The 23,719-nt window shown below is 37.3% G+C and overlaps 1 protein-coding gene across 11 annotated transcripts in view; it reads right to left on the bottom strand.

The window, feature by feature from the left end:
* LOC144957114 (uncharacterized) overlaps window positions 1-13,838 on the bottom strand; it is a 56,260-nt gene extending 42,422 nt beyond the window's left edge. For 8 of the 11 annotated variants that reach the window (XM_078888092.1, XM_078888093.1, XM_078888095.1 and 5 more), the window contains exons 1-2: window positions 13,705-13,838; window positions 3,664-3,791 (exon numbers count right to left, since the gene is read on the bottom strand). In XM_078888092.1, the coding sequence (XP_078744218.1) occupies window positions 3,664-3,791; window positions 13,705-13,797 (221 nt within the window). In that variant the 5' untranslated portion in view covers window positions 13,798-13,838. The remainder of the gene's footprint in view (window positions 1-3,663; window positions 3,792-13,704) is intronic. The other 3 variants (XM_078888106.1, XM_078888107.1, XM_078888108.1) reach the window with 2 other exon arrangements.
* Window positions 13,839-23,719: the final 9,881 nt, after the last annotated feature.

The raw sequence follows: 23,719 nt of genomic DNA, 5'->3' as shown, positions 1-23,719 counted from the left end.
AATTCAAAATACACATATCGACCAGATTGAAGAAAATTTTTTTCCAGTAGCGTCTGGTCGATCTTTGTGCAGCAAAATGATATACCTTCTTGTCACTAATGTCCACCCCACCCATATGTTTGTTGTAGGTCAGCACCATTGATGGTTTGGTGACAGTCTTGCCCCGAATTTCCTTGGTTTGGGAAGAGGCAACGTGGGCTGTACTCAGCATGAGGACGGGTTTCCGCTGACTTTTTTTCTCGCGGAAGGCTACAGCCAGCATGTGGTTTTTTCTCTCATAAACCGACTCGCCAACCGCTAGCTTCCTTGAAGCGAGTCCCTTTGAAAAGTCCTTGGAATTAGCACGGATTGTGCCAGTGATCATCGTCCGATGAAGCCACAGATATTCAGCGAGGGCAGGCTTAGTGTAGAAATTGTCGGTGAACAGTAGGTAGCCCTTGCCGAGCAGACCACTCGCTTCCATCAGAGACTTCACAACGCCGACAGCAAGCCCATCGTCTCGCTCCACGTCAAGATCTTTGCCAGCGTAAAGCTCTACACAGTAGACATAGCCATTGTCGTCACATAGCTAGGGAGAAAAAAGAAACAACAAAAAAGAGTAAAATAATTTGCAAAATATTCATATCGGCAACAATGTGCAGAACGCAATTTTTAGACTACAATAAATAAAATTTACTGTAAGTCAAAACTTTTATTTTTTGTTTGTTTGTTTGTTGCTTTAGGTCTCTTCCAACACAATTGAGGTAATATGAGAGACCGCTGAAACAAAAAAACAAGCAAACAAAAATAGTACAAATGTAAATCAAAATCATAACCTAAAGATATCATAAGCTAAATTAAAAATAACAAACAGGCAGAAGATTTACAGAAAAAAAATATATCCCCTGTCAAAAAAACAATCACAAACCAAAGAAGCAGGATAGGCTAGTAAAGAGAAGAAGAAACGACATCACTATCGGATCGTACACCCATGCGAACATCATAGGTATACGATTCAAGGGTGATGCTCCCATCCAACCACCCGCTCAAAACTTGTACATAAAGTAAAGTGGAACATAACATACAACTGACATATAGTTTTGTAATAAATTATGTAGTAAATATTATGTGTACTAATGTAAAAAGAGAATTTTAGCAGCATTGGAAGTGTAAAAAAAAAAAAAAAAAAAAAAAAAATTTAATAAAAACAAGTTTGGTCATAATGATAACATTTTATACCCACCAAATATTTTATCTTTTATAGCAAGAGCTGAAATGATAAAAGTAAGTGCCAGCAAGTCCTGAAATGAAGAGAATGAGTCATTATCATATATATATATATAAAAAAAAAAAAAAGAACTTGCCTGAAACTTCTTTATACCGAAGCGGGCATGGCGTTTGTTCGGCATGTACTGGATGAAGACATCTGTTCTTCATGCCGATCAGGCTCTCGTCGATAGAAATGTGCTGCGATGGTAGGTAGTATCTCTTCGCAGCATCACTGAAGACGTCAAGAAATGGACGAACCTTGTACCAAGGGTCATACCCAGGCTGGCCCCGGGCGATCTCGTTGTCTGGGTCGCTGACGTGAATCATCCGGCTGATCAGAGAATAAAACCACATAGGCATCACCTTGCAAAAATACGGAGTCTCTTGAGATTCTTTTGTAGTCCAATAGTGCCTCTCACTTTGTTTATCAATAAGACCCATGTTGAGTACTAAACCAATGTACTTCTTTACATCATGAGATGTAATGCCATCAACAAGCCACTTTCTGTATCTGGAGTATTTGTGATCAGCTATCCACTGCTGAATCTCTTCAGTCCCTAGAAATTTTGCGGCATAAGCATTGGTCTGTTTTGTGATGTCATTGATCATATCTTCGGTCATAAACAGTTGAAAAAAGTCTATTGGTCTCTCAGTGTTCTCAGGAATATTTCTGGCTTTCTTGTTATTCCTTACTGTAAAGGACAGAGGATAATCCTCAGTTACAGTCTCTGGGGCTTGAGGTACCCATGTAGGTCTATTTTCAGTTTCAGTTTCTGCGTCAATCGATGTAGAATCATCACTATCATCATCATCCTCACTATCTTCATGATCACTCACATGAGGAATGTGATCAAAATCGTCCTCTTCATCACTGTCGTCGTTCATGAGAGCAGTAAATAGGTTTCTATTAGCTAAAGTAGATCTATTTCTAGATCTACGGAGGCCCGAAGGCCCTGGTTGTGGCTCAGAATCGGTCATTTCGAGATGCGGTAAACGTGTGAAAAGAACACTGAAAATCACGGTTCAACGGTCTGTTGGCAAGAAGGAAACGAGAGAAAACGAAAGTAGACACATCAAGGACTTCACACAAAAGAGTTCTTATGTGTGTCTAGAGTGCCGGTCGTTGTATAGTCACTTTAAACTAGGGCCGATTAGATCGGCCCGAACGTTATGGCGGCGGCCGAGAGGCCGATTAAATCGGCCCTGGACGCTTCGAGGGTTAATCCCATCTGCTATTCTTTTACCACTTTTAGAATCGGGTTCGGCAAAAAGCCCTTTCTCCATCTTTAACTTTCTCACTTTTTTACAAGCCATTTTAAACTGGAGAACATTCCAACACACTAAATGATAAATCTAAAGGAGATGGATATTTTTTTCCATTCATACCACCCTGATAATCTGAATGCGTGTGTAGTATACAATTGTTGAAATGTTAATGCATTATTTTACACTTTTTTCAAAAATAAATAAACAGAAAGCATTGAATTTATTATCCTTTAAGAGTTTGTCATAAGCCAGATATTTTAAGCTTTGTTTGTTATCAGTGTAATATAAGACGATTTTAGGGGTTTACACAATTTATTGAGTTATGCCCCTTTGTAACTTAAGATTGCGATACGTAGGTTCTTTGCAGGTGATTTTTACCATGAAGCACCTCAAAATACAAGGAAAGCTTCCATGTGCTTATAGAAATAGTGTATCTGCATAATATATCAAATGTTGAAAAAAAATCCCAGCCGACATCTTCGACCGTTTTGAGCATTGAAATTGATGAAAATTTGTAATTTTGGTGCACGTCGCATTACGATATGGGTTATTGTTCGAAAATTATAGTACCAGATCCATATATATGCCATATTATGTTGGACCATATGTTATTTATTGATATACAAATCATTAATGACCAAAAATGAAACAGTAAAGTCATGAAAAAAAATATTGAAAAAATTTATTTTTTTTTGCCAAACAGCACGGGGAGCCATATTCAAGGGCAGATAACTCCAAAAGTTGATAAATATTCTCATTTTCCTTCAAATAATTGTAATCTATACTAAAAGTTGTACACAATAACCAAATTGGAGAGTCAGCTTGATTAATAAAAAAAGTTATAGCCTCTCAAAAATGGACCCACGAGCAAATTTGATATTGACCCGTTGTGAAATTGTAAAAAATTCAAATATCCATATTCTGAACTGAAAATTTGGTTTTCTTCCTATCTCGTATCTTCAATTGAGCCAAGTTTGAGGAAAATCGAAAGGGGTGTGGTTCCCAATTTCCGAAAATTTGGTCCACTTGACATGGAATGGCCCAGCTGTGATCATTGATTTTCTAACAATGGATTTCAAGGAAGAAGCGATAGGAAACATGTTATGAATAATTAATGTCAAATTTTGAAAGTTAAATTAACATATTTACCTTCGAGACCTCCTGTAAGGACTATCAAAAAATTCTTCTCTTCTCCTTTTGTGGTGTCTATAATCACTCTCATGGGCATCACGGCCCATACTGTCAGTGTACGATCTCTTTCTACGAGATCTGGGCATCTGCAAACAAAATACAATATAAACATTATATAAACAAGTCGAATTAAATAACAGAAAGCAAAGCTGGTGATTGGAAAAAATGAAGTTTGCTATTTACACTCGACCACGCAAATCTTGAAATTTCAAACTCGGTAAAATTCCCAGTTTTAATCCCTCTAATTCGTTAGTATTGGCACACGAAAATCATGAACACTATCTGGGGCCAACACGGAAATCTCGAACAAACCGGACATTCCCTTGTGGTCCATTGAATTTTTTTTTTCGCGAATCGTCTGTGTTGAATGGAAGTGAAAGATGTCATCGTTCTCCCCGTAGCATTAAGTGTCAGTTAATGCGTTACGCGTGCATGTGTGTGCATGCTGAACTGAGGGGGAATTGTTAAGCATGTTTGACCAGCGTCTTACGCACCCACACACCACCCATTACTCGATCGTTACCCCGCTTTATCGTACTGAATCTGAGGTGCCAGTACCATCACAAAATGACCAGTATTGCAGGGATGGGAGACTTTACAGTGATTGCCTTAGGCAGTAACTGATACGTATTAAAATGATACAAACAATTAGGGGTGGGGAAGGTGGGGTGAGAGCAATGCCCTCCCTCTCTCTTTAGCCTGCTATGGGTAAGAGGGTGTTAAGACAGAGTAGTGATTCTAGGTACCAGTCATAGTAACGGTTATTCACATTTATTTTTATTAAAGTTTCATTTTAGCAAGAACTGAATTAATCTCACTCCAGTTATATTTCGGTAGGCTTAGAAAAACTTTACCTTCTAATAATAGATCATCTTTTCTTTAATAGCCTTCTCTTTGAATTAATTTCAAATTAGTGAATACTTTCCGTTCTACCTTCTGACACGTAGCCACCTATTATCAAAGCTGATCGATCTAATCTTACTCACTTCTCTCCATAACCTATGCCCTGAAGGCCATACTATTCCACTCCTCATATTATCTTTATAATTTTCAAGATTTATATCTTACTCTCAGGACTTCACTAGCTTTGATTTCCGACATCAAGACGCCAGAGCTTCCTTTGTCACCGTTGCCAGTTCAACCACTGTCAAGAATTTATCAAGCCTGAGCCCGTCGGAGGAATAACTGCAATGACTATCAAACTGGAAGTGGAACTCCACAAGTCTGTCCACAATATCTAAAATTATCATCATCTCATCAAGATCACATAATATCATTATATTCCCATTTGTAACTATGATCACCATTCATTTAACAGAAGTCCCATTTAATCAAATATCTTAAACAACTTGTCATTTGTTCTTCATATTAAAGTAACTAGTAAATTCTGGGGGCCTTATTCTTCACACCTTTATTTTATGCATAGTCGAGTTAGCTCTTTAGCACTCATTTAGACCATGACAGTACTGGATTCATAGGTAATGATGTCGTGTGGTGAGTGTGGTGTCCAATGTGAAATGCTGGCTTTGTCTTTTTATCAAGCACACGCAGTCGCAGTGGGAATTGTCATTCCATTTCTGTAATTGAACAATACAAGACGCACTATACGCAACACCGAAAATTTCGGAGCGATACCAAGCACGATCAAGCAGGTCACATTAGATTTTGCTCTAATCTTTTAAAAAAGACACACACACACACAAACAAAACAAAGACAAAAAAAAAGAGTATTCGAATAACTTGTTGAGTGCACATGCACAGTGGAGTTTGAGTCCAAATAGCCACGGGAGACTATTCAGAATCTAGGCCGAATAGCCGGAGCCTTTTTATTTATGAAAGGATATTAAAAATTCAAAAGATTTTATCTAGTACTTCTCACAAAATTAGAGAGAAAAAAATATCTTCATAGTCATTGCTAGCTTTGGAAAAAAAAAAATGCTTTTCTTACACTGCAAACAATTTGCTGTGAAATAAAAATCAGTAATATTCCTTCCATTTCCGTACATCCATAATTGGCATAAAATTTCCATAAAAGAAATACAGATGATGATGATGATGAATTAATATTTTTTAAATTACGAAAATAAAGTGAGTTTTGGGGCACGCCAACACTTCATAAAAACATCTAAACTCAAGATTTCGCCCATTACATTTTTAAATTCTTAAAATTTAATGTTTCCTTCTTTCAAATAAATATAGGTTTAAGCTGTGCATGCTACTTGACTACGCTTGTGTTCGACGACCGTGACCCTATCTCTCATTTGTGGCACATTAAGCAGGCAGTGAATACATCCACGCCTAGCGGAGCGTGTAGATGGAATGATAATATACCAAGTTGACTAGATGGTCTAGTTTGACATGACAAACAAAAAGTTTCTTTTGTTTGTTTTTTTAAGATGGCGTTTGAAAAGGAATAAAAACTTATTTTTTTGAGGCAAGAAATAAAACTATTTTCTTTTTTGTTTGTTCTGTTTTTTTCATGTTACGAATTTTATTTTTAGTTTTAAGTTTTAATTATTTTTTTTTTTTAATATCAGCACTTAACAGAATATATCAAGCAAAATCATACTGTCGGAAGATTTACATCCCTGATGTCCAAGTAGATAAAAATCTCCTAAAACGAGCCTTATTTCTATCATTATTTCTATCGATTTGACTTTATCACAGACATGTTGAGCGTGGTCACTGACAGTTGTGTGATGATGAAAACCTCGAGACATTGTAATGGCATTTTACACACAGTCCCACTCAATTGGTGTGGATTAGAATCTGTGAATGGACATGGCAGTGATGGACATTGCAAGTGCCAGTACAAAAAGACGCAAGTATGAAAAGCAAGCTTGTATCCATGCGGCCTTAAGGAGAAATCCTATAATTATTTTTTCATTTACAGCGTGTTTTTAAAATAATAACGCTTGTTTTTAGAACAACATCTAAACTTTATTCATGCCAAATTTCAGGGCTCCATATCTATGCGAAGACACTTTTTAACTCTCATCATGGCTGCCCGACGATATCGATATTTTAAATTTAGTTATGTATTATTTTCAATTTAGTCCATAATATATTCAGTACTATTATTTACTATGTTTTTATTTTGAATACATACTTCCAACTTATTTTTATGGGCATTGTATAGTTTTTGTTTTAAAAGTTCGTATATTTCTTCTCTTTGTGAAATCCAATATTAATAATATCGATATTTTAAAAATACCAATTGCTTTAATTTTATTTTATTTTGCCATCAAGTCATCAAGTTCCTTTACCATATGTTTAGATATGTTTGTTATCATTTGTATCTATATTCTAAAGGCCTTAGCCTTAATAATTATTATGGTAAGAAGTAGGAAGTTCAATTTGTTATAAATTTTGGCACCCCCACACATTGAGAGAGAAAAGGGGAGGGGGGGGGGGGGATAAAATTATATTGTCAGTTCAAATGATGTAATAATAGCAATAAACCCAAAGTGGTTCAGCAGAAGTTTTAAAAGTGTAGTGTGTATTAAAAGCCAGAACTTTCCTTCTAATTAAAATAGGGAATCCGTGTGAATTTATTTGAACTTTTTCAATCTACCATTTTATTTATATGTAATTAAATTGCCAGAGGGAAAAATAAACGCATCATGTCATTACGCAACATGTTTATTATCTTTCATTTAAATACTCTCAAACCCTTTTTTATTCTCTATGTATTAAATCAAAGCAATTGTTTCAGTGAAATATTGGGGATACCCAAAAGCAAAATGTTTCTAGCCGAGTTTTTAATTATGTAACATTTGCATCATATGTGCATGAGAAAATCAGTCGCTTGGTGAAAATTTTGGATTTGCATTTTTTTGCATTTTCTGAAAGCTTATACTCCCCTGAGCATTTTAATCTTTATTTGAAGTAAATCGGGTGATTTTTCATGGTTATGGTCAGATGTATGGGTCAGGGTCTGGTACCTTATTTTGAGAAACTGGCTCTCAAAGTTGAGATAGCTTTAATCAAGCATATTCACCTCTGTCAGAGGAAATGTATGTGTATTTTATGTTGTATACGTAAAATATAGAATTGACAGGATCATATGGAATTCCTTCCAGTGTCAAATTAAAGCATAACGATCAATTTATTCCAACCAAATCATTTATTCCACGTCTCACAAGTCATCCATGCCATGTTTACACTTTGTTTCATTCTCAGTCTCAGTCTTAGTCATGACAAACGAAGCTCTTGAAATATAATTTCTTGATTAATGTTCAAAACCAAGAGAGATGGTGTTACACAGATAATCCATTTCTAATAGATTGAACTTAAATTAAAACATTAAAGACGTGAAAACTTAGATTAAATCGAAGACAGAAGGGGGGTGTTTCTCCCATTCTTGTTCGAGGGATATCGACTCATCATCGTCTTCCAAAGAATCAGAAAGGATATCTCTGGTGCTGAAATACTCTCGTATTATTTGGGAGGCACTCGCGCTTCGAACAACATCCCCAAAACAGATTTTAGCGGCCTGGTAATAATAATATTTGATCATATTTGCTACTTGAGCGGCTTCGGCTGTTGTTTTCTGTGCCATTTTTGTTTGCGGATGTGAAGGTTGTGAATGTAAACAAAGGCTAGACGACGGATGGCATTGTATAATTTTAATTAATTTTGCAGAAAATATAAGTGCATTAATTAAAAGCATATGTTGAGTCGATCAAAGGAAAGACAAAGAAGGCATTTGGAGGGGAAAATGTGTTTTTTTGATATGTGAGTGCATTGTTTTATGTATCAAACTGCCGTGACCCAGATTCGTCAAAGTCACTCGACTTCACTCGACTGGCCATTGACGAGTCCCAAGTCGTGGATGCGCAGAGGTTCTCACGGTCAGCATTCTTTATGTATTCATGCGCACTAGGTTTCAATGGAAAGCCAGGGGAATCCCCTTTAATTTGATATGCATTACAAACTGGATTCTAAGAAAACTAATGTCCGTCCGCGAGTTCTAAAAATGGGAAAGATATCGAGCGACTTTTCTCAAATTTTATACTTTTTCAACTAGACTAGCTGTAAAAAATATTTAAAATAAAATATTTAGAAGTGAAATTAAACTTTAATATTTCACGAATATGTATAAAAGTGATTGATTTAACCATTTATGACAAGAACTCATTTTGATAAAAATTGACCTTCGAACTAAAATTGGCAATATCTCAGCTCGAAGCTCTTCACCAAGCTACTGATTTTCTCATGCATCGTAACATATTATGTAATAATGTATTATATTGAAATGTTGAGCTTCCTCTTTATTAATGTAAATGCATTGTCCTCGACAAGACGAACATTTTGGTCACAGTGGTTTACCAGCGGATCACTTAGTTGAGATGCTAGGTCAAGAGGTCACTACTCTCCTTCTCTGGTATGGCACGTGCCTGCAGTCAGTGAAGCGAGTAGTCTAATTGGTCTGATAAATAATGGCATAGCCAAGTGACAACTATCTTAAATGTAAACCTATATTACTCATGTTATAGATTGAAATCCCCCTCACACAGTGGACTAAATATCATAGATATCATCAGTATATTTCTCTCTCAGGAAGACAGCAAAGTAGACTCACATTTTCACTACATTTATCATTTAAATCAAATGTTTCTGGAATCCCTACAACAACAATCAGACGTTGCAGTTTATTATTATCCACACTAGTACATAGTACAAACTGTCTACTTTCTGTTGCACTAAGGTTAATTCAGTTCAACAAATATGTAACAAGTGTAGGGGTGGGGTATCAAATTTCACTGGGAATATCTAGCAGTCTATGAGATGTCTAGGCTATCGTGGGTGATGAATTTGGACCAGTTACACAATGTAAACAATAATCATTTCCTGGACTCCCACTGACCATAGAACACTTTACTACACCGATTCTACAGTCTTATCATTAAAAGTTCCCACGAATATGGTAAAGGAGTGAAGAAGTCATACTTATTGTAGTACAGGAATATATATATATATATATATATATATATGTCCTTTACCATAAGTAGTGCAGCTGGTGAATAAAACCTTCCCACATCAATCAACAGAGACATGAATGAAACAAACCCATTCATTTCATTTTTGTTAAATCAGTAACAGATGTGTCTTTAAGAACTATTATTGTAGGGCTACTTGCAGAGTGTATATATATATATATATATATATATATATATATATATATATATATATATATATATATATAATATATATATATATATATATATATAATATATATATATATATATATATAATATATATATATATATATTATATACTCTGCAAGTAGCCCTACAATAATAGTTCTTAAAGACACATCTGTTACTGATTTAAGAAATATGAAATGAATGGGTTTGTTTCATTCATGTCTCTGTTGATTGATGTGGGAAGGTTTTATTCACCAGCTGCACTACTTGTACATTGTGAATATTGTCTGAATATCTCTTAATTCCTAGGAGGTGCCACTATATTTTCTCTATCTTGGCTATGTTTGAGTACTTTCCCCTCCCCCCACTTCCCCTCTTCTTATTTTCCCCAGTCAAACTTGCCTTTGTGGAATACTATATGTACCAACTGTTGATGTTATATCGTTGTTGTCAGTGATATGAATTAGGTGTAGTGTGAATGTGATGCAGTTCTCTGAGCCTGTCTTTTACTTTTGTATGTGTGTATATATGCAGGATGCATGTGTGTATGTATGCATGTGTGTGTGTGTGTGTGAGAGAGAGAGAGAGAGAGAGAGAGAGAGAGAGAGAGAGAGAGAGAGAGAGAGAGAGAGAGAGAGAGAGAGAGAGGATGCCTTTTCTAACATATTCATTGTTTGTATTCTCTACTACGCCACTGTGATGGTGTTGTTGTTTGGTGTAATGACGATGATTTTGTTTCTATTTGTAATAGTAAAGTAAAAACTTAAACACACAATAAATTGCTTTATATGTTCTTTAGGAGTGTGTTAAATTGTTTAATCAACTTATCTCCATATCTTTTAAATACATTATAAAATACAAATGAAGAGAACATACTTGATGTCCAGCCCATTACATTTATGACCATTAAAAACGTAGTTAAAATGTGTTGAATCAGAAAATGAATGTTTTACTGTGTGTAATAATATTAAGACTGGACAAAGCATTAATTAGTTTCGGAATCCAACGTCTGATTTTAAAGATTTGAATTTTTTTTTATTGTCCGCAAAACAACAAAAATATTTTAAAATAGTAGGGATTTTAAATTGCTTATAAAACCTATCAGAATAATCACAATAAAATGAAAAAAGAACCAACATAACGAGTGAAAGTAGTACTATCTGTTCCATTAGTTAATATTTTTGTAATGTAAGTGGTCATCTAGATATGGTGTTATATTACATCACGAAAATGCAATACTTTGTGTCTTAACCCTCAAAAAGGGGAATCCCCGTCCAGGTAGCCAATTTTACAGCATGCAGCTGCTGTTGTCAGTCACTTGCTGGGTTCCAGCAGTATAACTAAGTGATCTGATTTTATGAAGAAATAAACAGCAGTGTGGTATACAATATATAATAACTCCATATTGACTGCTTTAACCATTTTTTAAATTTATGTAATGTTTTTATGCACCTCCGTTGACGGTGTATCTTAACGGATCGTTTTTATGCGCCTCCGTTACGCATGCGCATTCCACCCAATTTCATCAGCGATGATGTGTCTGTATTTGGACATGGCAAAAGCAATAATATTGTGATATCTGTAGGTACGTCTTTGTTAATAAATTTTAAAAAATAAATAAATAAATAAATAAATAACAATCTAAAAAATCGAAATTTAAAACCAGAAAATAGAAGTTGCATTGAAGGTAAAATAAGGTTTTAGAAAGACCTTATTAAATATTATGAACGGTCAGGTGGCTCCATAGCGCAGTGGATAACCTTGAATGTACTGGGTTCGATCCCATTGTGGGCATACTGTTTGTTTTAAGTTTACTTTATTGAGAAAGACATCTTTTTTTTTTTTTTGTTGGTTTTCGAAAAAAATTTTTACCATGTTTAAAAAAAAACTTTGATTTTGATATTCTAAAATTATTTATTTATTTTAATTATTGTTATTATTCTTTAATTTATTATCACCTTGTATAAACGTACATCGGTAATCACTAAGCAGCGTGCTAAACTACAATCTAAACTATCTAAAACTCATGGACATATACGGGTCTATTCACAGAAAATAAGATGAGAATCCTCTTTTATCTGTGGGTCTATTTATGCATCGCACGTTTACACCCCAACAGCGGTACATAAAAGGGGTGTGTTAATTAATTTTATTAATATTTATTGTCATAATTGAATTCGTACTTCCTTACAAAGGGGAATTCTATTTCCTGTCCCATCATTGTTTATATTTATTCACCTTATCTACGCCATTTAGACTACACATCTCTCATTCCTCCTTTGTGTCTTATTCGTCGTGTTTTGTTGATAAAGGGGAAACCAGAAACGTCCACAGTATGTCTTAGTCTAATAAATTGAGGCTTACAATTCAACACTTATCGTTATTTTTTCCTTCGAGCTTCAAGCAGCAACATTTTCATTAATTAACCAGCACCGTCAAAGGAGGTGCATAAAAAACAGTGCGTTTTTTTACACCGCCAACGGAGGTGCATAAAAACGGTGCATTTTTAGAATTTCTGTTAAACTCCCTATTGAAACAGCCATCATGTTAGTGTTAGTTAGGTCAATCAGTAGCCTCCTATTCCTATCTACTTTAAAAGCATCACGAATCAATCAAACCATCATAGGAAAATAATTGAGGTTCGGGGTCCGAATCTCTGTAACTTGTAACTGATGCTGATGACGGCTGACGGATACTGATGACAGTGTCAGTGATGAGAGTGAGAGCCTGTCAACTTGGACTGGGGATGAAACTTTCTTTCAAAAAAACAAATGTTTCGTCAATATGGATGCGTGGCGTGCAATTCATTTAGGCACTTTGATAACTCCAGTCCAGTGGCCGCCGATAGGCTCACTGTAAGGTGAAACTCGTTTTTTGGAACTTTATTATTGACCCTTTACTGTGTTGGTCACCATGGCGTTATTTGTGAACCTATGTAACTAATTTTGGTATCATTATAAAGGGCACAAAACAAGCTTTCTAACGGTGTATTTCATTCTTAATTCCTGATTGTATTTCTCAGAAAGCTTATGTAATAAAAATTTTAAAATTTTTGAATTACAAGAACTTTTAAAATTATGGATACATTTTAATTATACTTCATACATCGATAGACAATTAATTGAAGAATATCTCTGCCAAATTTCATCAAAATTGATACACTCGCTCATTGTTTTATTTTTCCCGCCACCAAACCCACTTTTTAGGATAAAAACCTCATATTTTTTTCCATTTTCATTTATCCTTAATTTTTTCCATACTTTCCATACATGAAAATGATTTATATGAAAATAAAGCTCATTTTCTGACCTTTAAAATGATATCTAACACTTGCCATTTATTTTTTAATTGAAACAAAACTACTGAAAACAATAAGTGGGCCATGTTGACTGCAAGACTCAAAATTTCCCGACAGCCGCGAGATGCTGGTTTTGAGGCAGCAGTGAGATCACAGATTCTCTCTGTAAAATTGACAAAAAATTTCAGTAGAAAAATATAAATAACTCTGGAACCGTAGGTCGTAGAGAAACAAATAAGGCATCAAATTTTATGTTTTTTCAAGTCCCATCCCCCTGACTGAGTCAAATCAAGATATTTTGAGTTTGAAAATTTTATCAAAGTGCCTAATTCATTCATTCCCTCGTCTCCCGCTGTTTGTAAGAACGACCAGTACCTATTTTCAGTCGATCGTAGTCAGTCTTAGTCCTACCTCATTTGATAAACAAAATGGCGGCCCTAGCAGAAGTGAAGGGGTCTGTTTCGGGTGGTAAATAAATCATAAATATGGGCTCTATTCAATCATTTCAGGGATATTGTATAATTTTGATTATGCCTGTTGTATTAAACTTACATTGATTACTGCTGGATCGCTTCCTTTTTCCCAAAGAAAATCAAAATTCATACGCTTACGGCAAGACGACAATATTGACGTTAGAGCATCCATAAAGCGATGGTGATTCCAAAAATAAAATTGCAAATGGTTGCTGATTGCGCATGCTTGCCAGTGATATGTATAAAGTCCAATCTGAGGGACTAAATTCTTTTATTTTCACGAAACCTTAATTATTGGTCTCGGAGATAAACAATTCTTTTTAATTGAAATATTTTAATATACCTAGAATGGGTTGATCGGACGTTTACTTAGAAACCATTGTGTATGTACTTTCTACAAATGTTATACTCATGTAGGTAATACCACAATTGTAGTTTACTCTCACATCATCAAGTTGTATAAATTTTGGCTACAAAAACAGTTCTCAGTTCTTACTCTCCTTAGTTCTCTCCCATTGAGTCAAGAAACAAGTTTCTCCTTTTTATCATCTATTTTTTTATTATTATTATTAATTTAATTGTGTCTCCTCTCTCAGCGCTTGAAAATGTTCTATCCCATTCAACCCTCTTACAGTATCCATCACTGCCTACAACTGCTACACCAAAATCATAAACTTTCCAAATGTGATGTAGTTTGGAGTGTCTTTACCATGGACACAATTTTATAATCTTGACATTGTCATAACTGCGGAAAGAAATGGAAAAACCACAAACTTTTTTGTATTTAATAAATATTAACTGATTTTTAAATTAACGCTACAGAATCGATAGCAAGGGAAAAGATGACACCTGGGAGATGGAGAGAAGCAGGCCAGGACACTGGACTTGTGACAGGTGGGGACCAAAGCCAATTGGACGACTCCATCCAGACAGCTAATCTCCTGACACCAATACCGTGGGCTTCTGGACTGCCCGCGCTCTTTGCCAAGTTGGTAAGATAGCGCAAGCCACGAAAGAAATGGAAAGATATAAGCTGAGCTTGCTTGGGATGGCAGAGGTGATGTGGAATAAGAGTGGAAAGCAAAGGCTAGCTACAGGAGACACCATCATCTGAGAAGCATACCAATGTCATACTCCAATGGAATCCAATCAGCGAATAACTGCTGTATGTGAGTTTCAACTCCGCGTACTCCAAAACTTCAATCATAGTTGCATACGCTCCGACAGATGTTGCAACAGATGAGATGAAAGACCAGTTCTTCATCCCACTTCAGAAAACCATTGACAATATCCCAAGGCATGATGGTCTACTCATGCAAGGATACTTCAGTGCAAGGGTGAGTTGTAACGGTGAAAATAGGGAAAGGGTCATGGGAAAACATGGAGTAGGAGGGAACGTCACCACTGATAATGGAGAACGTCGGATCAATATTGTGTGAAGAGAACAATTTCGTGATAGGAGGAACACTGTTCACGCACAAAGACATTCACAATGAGACATGGATTTCAAATGATGGAAGGACCCAAAGTCAAATCGATCACATTATCATCAACAACAAATGGCGACACTCACTACTGGAAGTTCGCGTCGCAAGATATTCGGACATAGGAAGTGACCACAACTTTCTTATGGCCAAAGTGACACTTAAGCTGAGAAAAGCAAAAATAGGGACCAGTATAAACAAACGCTTTGATGTAGGGAAATTTAAAAATCCAGCCACAAAACAATCTTTCCAAATATCCCCAAATAACCGATTCAGCATATTACAGGATGCGGGAATAATGACCATTGATACATTTAATCAGGCCTTAAAGGAGGCAGCCACATAAACCATTGGTTTTAAAAGAAATTGTCAGATCAGAATGGATCACTGCTGGGACATGGCCAGCAATTGATGACAGGAAGGAAATAAAGAAGAAAATCGTATTACTAGATCACCGCGTATCAAAGACATGTACTCAATGCAATACAAAGAAAAAGACATGTAAAAAGATCAGCAACGAAGGACAAACGGAAATATGAAGACCAACTTGCAGAGAAATCACAAGCAGCAGCAGGTCAGAATTAAATGAAAACAGTCTACATGATAGCCAATAAACTTCGAGGAGACAGAGGTACTAACCAAGATGTACCACAAAAGGCTGAGAATGGCTCAATAATTTCAAAAGAAAAAAGCAAATTAGAAAAATGGAAAGATCACTTCCAGAAAATCCTTAACAAACCAGACCCAAGCACCTTTCCCAACGTTAACGAGACAGAGATCAAAACCAGAACAGTAAGGCAATCCAGACATTAGCTTCCCCCAAAAAATTTGGAGAGCAACGGCATTATATTCCAGCACTAAAATAAAGATTTTTAAAAGAAATGTCTTGAGCATTTTGCTCTGTGGATCAGAATGTTGGAAGATCACAGAGAGTATCATCCAGAAAGTTAAGTATTCCAAAACAAATGTTTGCGACGAATCTTCAAGATATTCTGGCCAAGCACAATTTCAATAAATGAGGACCTGAGAGCGAGAGCTGAAGTGGAGTCTCGGGGGAGTCTCATTAAAAGGAGAAGATGGCAATGGTTGGGATGTGTCTGTCGCAGACCTGATGAAACACTGACTGACAAGGAAGGTTCTGCTATGGACACCCCGAGGAAACAGGTAACGAGGCCGCCCCAAAGGAAACTTGGGGACCCACCGTAGAGAGGGACCTAAAGCAAAGAGGTCTGTCCCTCGAGATGGCTCCAAGAATAGCTGCTGACAGGACCAGGTGGAGATCCCTTGCATCGCCTCAAGTGCCAGCAGGCCCCGGGAAGTGAGTTAGTGAGTGATGATTTAGTGCAAATTAAATATTTTAAAAGATTCCAACGAAAACTAGAAGACCGATTATTTAATCATTTAGATTTTTGCCGATCTCTTACGCACCCATAAGCAACGGGCTTGAGGAAGTGAGTGACGATTTATACCAGCAACTCCAGGCAGGCAGTGATAAATAAGAGAGGAGCCAAGAACATAACAATATTGATGGGTGACTTCAACGCCAAGATAGGAACAGACACCACAGGATACGAGGACACCATGGGTACTCCTGGACTTGACAATATGAAAGAGAATGGAGAGCGATCTGCAGACTTGTGCGCCCTGAACATGGCACAACTTTAATACTGTAGTTACGTCATGGCCCTGAACTAATTTGTAATAGGAGGTAGCATTATCCTACACAAACACATCCACATAGCTACCTGGAAATCACCAGATCATGTTACGGAGAACCAAATCGATCACTTTTGCATCAATCAGAGGTTCAGGAGATCATGGTAGGACATGCGAGTGATGAGGGGCTCGGATGTCTAATTAGACCACCACCTTCTGGTTACAGCAGTGAAGCTCTGGCTCAAGAGGTACAACTCTAGTATTACACGGTCAAATTTCAACGTGGGACAGCTCAGGAGCAAAGAAACACATGAAGCTTTCCAGATTAGCCTTTCTAATCACTTCAAGAGCTGGTGAAATACAAGGAGAGAGATCTTGAGACATCGGGAACACAGCAAGAAACTCTGGCTTGATACCTGCAATGAGATTCTGATCAAGATGACGACTCAATAAGGAGTGTATCTCCTCGGATACTACCAAGAAATAAGAACAGAGAAAAGATAATAAAACTGGATTGAATATGAGCCGGAAAAGAGCGATCAAAGTAAAAGCACAAGAAGAGTACACAACAGCGGATAAAAAAGTGAAGCAAAGCATAAAGAAGGACACAGAAGAAAAAAAAAAAGAACACACGGAAAAGCTTGCAGTTCAGGCAGAAGATGCAGCAAGAAAAAGAAACCTCAAATACGACCAAAAAGCTCGCATGCAAGTTCCATCAGACCGACAAGCCAGTGAAAGATCAGAATGGCAACCAATTGACAACAACAGAAGAGCAGTTGAAAAGATGGGCAGAACATTCAAGCAACTGTTAAACCTACGCCTGAGACACCACCAGACATTCCACCAGCAGAAACAGACCTGCCTATCCGATGCAACAGGCCATCCAAGGAAGAAATAAGGAAAGTTATCAAGGTTCTAAAGAATGGGAAGGCCACAGGATCAGATAAGATACCAACAGAAGCCACCAAACCAGACAGTGAAACAGCTATTGCTATGCTTCACTGCGTCTTTGGCAAGATCTGGGAGAAGGGAGAGGTACCACCCTGTGGAAGGAGGGACTAGTAATCAAGTTGCCTAAGAAAGGGGACCTCGGAGACTGCAGCAACCACAAAATAATCATGATGCTGTCAGTACTAGGGAAGGTGCTCAACAGAGTCTTACTCGAGAGATTGTAGGAAACGGTTGACCTACAACTCCGAAACTAACAGGCGGGCTTTCGTAGAAATAGATCATATGCTGATCAGATTGCCAGTCTGCACATCACTGTGAAACAGTCATTAGAATGGAAATCTCCTCTCTGTATAAATTTCAGAGACTATGGAAAAGCATTCGACAGCGCTGATAGAGAGAGACTTTGGAAACTGCTGAGACTCTATGGAGTTCCCCAGAAGGTTGTCTCCCTCATTTGCTGTACGTACCAGAACATGAGCTGCAGGATTATGCATGCCAACCAGACATGAGACAGTTTTGAGGGTGGGATGCTTATCGTCACCATTCCTGTTCCTCCTGGTCATTGACTGGATCATGATGACCACTATTCATCACCCCCCCCCCCAAAAAAAAAAAAATAATGGTCTATAATGAACGAAATGACTATTGGTCAGCACTGACCAAATGCCACGCCGTTACGGGACAGTACAAAACGGTGGTTCGGTATAATTTTTTTTCTCCGTCTAAATATTTTGACTTCTACAATCTTTTTTCTTATTCTACTGGCACTGAATCACCTTTAAGATTTTCGAATTGGTTTATGCAGAATTAGTAGCTTTTTAAAAATAATCATATTTAATTTAAGAACGTTTGCTATGCTATATGCCGGTGATGTGACAAAATTTGGCCACTGTTTTATTTTTAAGCATTTTCAAATTATAAATTTGCTCTTTTTTCTTTATTTGTACATGTCTTATTTTCAATGATAGGACGTGCATGTAAGTGAAGATTTGGGATTTTCTAAATAACAGAATGATCAATTTAAGAAATCCTGGTCTAATGGTGAATGGGAATAATTTGACTGTGTTATTCCTAACACGACGTATTTGGCCAACTCGAGTAAGCATCACTGTATGTGACATATGAATATATCCATAAAATTCACTTTTGATTGGACTTGTTTAAACTTGGAAAATTTGAAGCTAAAGAATAAAAGTAGATTTTTGAGAGAATTCGAGAAAATAAACAGAAAATAAGAAAACGTAGAGACTTCTTGTTAACCAGAATGGAGTTGAAATGTACTAATTTGTGCATAACATTGCAGGAATTGTTGTTAGAACTTTATTCCTAACCCTAATAAAACAAGATGACGACCAGCTTGAACCGACTGAATATTTTGATGATAACCTACTTTACACTCCAGTCCGCTTAAGTTTAAGATACAAAAGCCCAGGGACCAAAAAAAAAAAATTCATCTTATCTAAAATTCAAGAACAACCTTTCAACGACACACACACACACACACACACACACACACACACACACACACACATTTGTTTAATCTATTTGTTACCTTCCGCCCCCCCCCCCCACCCCCACTCCCTCTCCTGTAATTAGATAGCCCCGGAAAGACCGATGTTGAGTTTCCTGTCCACTATTGCAACATTTTACACAAAAATGATAAACTCAAACCAGTTGTAAGCATTGTTTTTAGTCCACCACGGACTGAGTAATTTGATTGAAATAAAAACAATATGGCAGCTCTGTATAAAAGCAAAATCAGCTTTGAGGCAAGCCAACATCTTAAGACTGGATTCACTTTCAATCTCAACATCTGTAAGAGTCAAATTGATTAGGCGTGATGAGAGACAATAAACTCTCACCAAACCCGTTGGACACAATGCACAGTTGTCAATCCCAAAACAAAGGATATCATCGCTGTCTCTCCTTACAACAGTCATTTTCTTCCTGTTGTCTCGACTATGCCTGTTCCCCCCCCCCCTCCCCCCCCCCCCCCCCCCCTTCATATATCATGGTCACAGATGACCGCACAAACCCGTACTGCAAAAACTTTGTCTTTAATAGATAGAAGTGACGCACTACTGTAATATTAAACCCCGCCCACTCTTGATTCTCCAACCTGTCATGAGATTTTGTTTGATTGATTTCTTGAATTTGCCTCTTTTTGATGTCGAAAATCTGTTGCGATTAACCGAAGTTTGTTGTAATTAACCAGTGCCTTTTATACAGAATAAATAGGATTCAATAGTCGTAACGTCACTTCCTTCCTAATGACGCATGGTAACTTAGCAACATTGGCTCTAAACTATCGAAACAATGGCGAACGCCCGTATGAATATTTCTCCGGCGAGCATAAAGGGTATCCAGAGGGGAAAAAAACACATACATTTTATCATGTTTTGACTTTTACACATTCTGATCACAAGGCATATGAAAAGTTCTAGCCAGCATAAAAAATTAAAAGGAATGATTTTCTTAGTTTAGAACCAAGATGGCCGCCGTTGCCGGGAGGCGTGACATCAGACTATTGAATCGTATTCCGTTTTGGGAAATGTTGCGATTATCCGGACACACACACAAACAAACACTATTCACCAACAAGGCCTAGCCTAGGTTGCCTTTAGTGCCTTTAGTTGAGCGTAATTTGGACTGGAGATATTGAGTGGGCTTCTGTTCTCCTGTTATACAAGTGTTCCATTGTATTTTCTTTTCTTTTACTATTGTTTGTTGTTAGAGCAGCACCTGATAAGCCACAAATGCACTAACCGTCTGGGTTCTATGGCACATGTATAACGTCATTACTTCTCACTAAATTATATCAATTAGACTGTTGAAGGAACGAAGTTGACATCATTCCACTCTTTGTTATTGTATTAAGGCAGTCATTTTGGTAATTAGTTCTCACTAAATTATATCAATCAGACTTTTAATGTTCAATGTTACCCGTAGTTTTGTGTGACGGTACGTTATTTCCGACTGGTGGATGTTGTGAGCATTTTACCTAAACTCATAGCATCAATGACCGTCCCAAGATATTCGCATCATATGTAGCAATAGCTATAATAATCTAACATGGAGAGAGAGAGAGAGAGAGAGAGAGAGAGAGAGAGAGAGAGAGAGAGAGAGATAGAGAGAGAGATAGAGAGAGAGAGAGAGAGAGAGAGAGAGAGAGAGAGAGAGAGAGAGAGAGAGAGAGAGAGAGAGAGAGAGAGATTTACTGGCGCTATATATACCGCTATATTCAATAAAGGTGCTCAAATCACTTTATAAGGGTCCTTGGCCAACATAAAAAAACATGTTAGACGAGACATGACTGTTCAGCGATATTGCAATTGTTTCCCGACAGAGACGACGCTGTAAACAGCGAGGTACTCATTTTAACAGTGAACAAGGTGAGAGAATGCGAGTAAAGAGCCTTTTCCAAGGACTCAATTATGCGCCACTCAGAGCGGAACTCGAATCCAGTACCATCCGATCCAAGGGCGAGTATAATTTCACAAGACCACATGCATAGCCGCACAAAGAAGTGATGAGAGAGTAGATTCATATGTATTGAAGGAGGAGAGAGCGGATGGAGTGAGTTAAGTTCTTGGATATTTATAGAAGGAACCAAATTGACGTCACTCATCTCATTGTTATTGTTTTTAGACACCCATTTTTATGATTAGTTCTCATTAAAATATATCAGACTATAACGTTCAAGGTTCCATGTAGAGTTTTGGGCTGGAGTGATATTTCTGGCTGGCGGACTTTGTGAGTATTTTAATTTAACACAGAGCTTATACCCCGATGGAGATGTCGTGAGTATTTTTCCAATACACATAACATCAATACATTTGCAATCCGATTTAAGTTTAAAAGCAACGTAGACCACGGAAATTTTTCCATTTTGTGGACAATAAAGATTTGTTATTTATCGTCATAATTATTATTATTATTATTATTATTTATTATTATTATTATTATTATTATTATTATTATTATTATTATTATTATTATTATTATTATTATTATTATTATTATTATTATTATTATTATTATTATTTATAAAACAAATCGACAGTGCTCCCGTGGCAGGTTAAACGGGTACTCATCAGGACTATTCGCATTCGCTACCCCCCCCCCCCTCCCCTCCCCACTACCACACACACACGCACACAGCTCTTTTTATTTATTTATTTATGAATTTAAAAAAAAAAATTTTCTTATTTTTTAATTATTTTTTTTTTTGGGGGGGGGGGGGGGGGGGGGGGGAGGGGCGTTGTTTGTAGATTATAATTCAATGTTACAATGCCTACCCCTGTCATCACGTAGTCAAGGCTTTTTGGCATCTGCCAATCCCAAATGTCTGTGTCAAGGTCGACCGTCATGTCGCGTCAACGGGTGAGGAAAAAAGAAAAAGAACTGGCATATTATTATATCATTACATTGAAAATTATGAAAACTATTTTTTATTTTGTATGACATCCTTTATAAATTTTACGATGATCAAGAACGAAACTTTTGCCATCTACCTCTTCCTGGCGCAACATTTATAAAAATATTATTTTAAAAAAAATAATAACACAGCATTTATTTGGCGCAATATCCACGTGTTCAAAGCGCTTTACAAGGGGTCCCAAGGCAACAGCAATATCAAACTTGAAAGACGAGACATGACGCCTGTCAGGCGATGTGACATTTTTCCCAACAAAGACAACGAACGGCCATGTACTCATTTTACACCTGAGTACGGTGAGAGAATGTGAGTAAAGAGCCTTTTCCAAGGACTCAACTCTGCGCCACTCAGAGCGGGTCTCGAAACCTGAACCTTCCGATCCGAAAGCGAGAGTCATACCACTTGATCCATCACAAAACAGGGAGGGGCACTGTTATTATTTCTAATTTCATCAATTTTTGGAGTAAAAACATAGTTCTTGGCATCAAACCTATTGTAAATTCGACGCTGATCACGAATCTGACGTCAAAACAGAGAAAATCCGAATAAAATTGTCCAATTTTTTATACTGCCACGCCCCCGATCGCCGATTGCCTCGAAAAATATTAAGCAAGGCGGGCTTTGCGAGCGATCAACCGTCCCTCTGCTTATCGGCCAGGTATTTGGCCACACACATTTCGTTTTCACCCCGGTTTGCCTGATCGGCGTTCGAACCACGATCAAAAGCGTGCGTGTATGGAGCTTTTAACAGATTCTCTGACTCAGGCATGAAAGAGTCGAAAACGGTAGGGGAAACTCACCTGATCAAGTCATTGGGAACGCTGACTCCACGCGGATTCAACACCAGGATTGACCACCACTAACATCCACTTCGTATCCCGCTCCGCAACTACCTCTTAGTCAATACTATCTTTGAGCCTTTAGGATGTCAACGTCACCCATATTCCAAACCACTGTTGCTCTTACTGCAGCCACTACAGCTACTGCTGCCGCTACTACTACTACTACTACTACTACTACTACTACTACTACTACTACTACTACTACTACTACTACTCCACTTAATTATCCATTTATATACATATAATCACAGCTATCACCCGGCTGTTTACTCGCCCTCTCTCAACCCCTCCTTTTCTCTCTCTCTCTCTCTCTCTCTCTCTCTCTCTCTCTCTCTCTCTCTCTCTCTCTCTCTCTCTCTCTCTCTCTCTCCCCACTTCTCTGTCTATCTAACTGTTTGTCTGTCTATCTGTCTATCTATTTATCTGTATATTCCACTTTACTATCACATTGCTATCCGGCCGTTCGTCTTTTCTGTTTGTATTTCCTTCGCGAAGATTCGACCGTCGCTCATTCTAACAACCCCCCCCCCCCCTCCCCACCTCCGCCGTGCCTTTTTGACCTCGCCCCCTCCACCGCCCCCTACTGTTCCACTACAGCTTACTACTACTACTACTACTACTACTACTACTACTACTACTACTACTACTACTACTACTACTACTACTACTACTACTACTACTACTACTACTACTACTACTACTACTACTACTACTACTACTACA

Source organism: Berghia stephanieae, chromosome 11 (assembly GCF_034508935.2).
Source record: "Berghia stephanieae isolate SIO BIC M18660-M18661 chromosome 11, UCSD_Bste_1.3, whole genome shotgun sequence".
Classification (NCBI taxonomy): Eukaryota; Metazoa; Mollusca; class Gastropoda; order Nudibranchia; family Aeolidiidae; genus Berghia; species Berghia stephanieae.
This window is presented reverse-complemented; position numbering and strand designations above follow the sequence as displayed.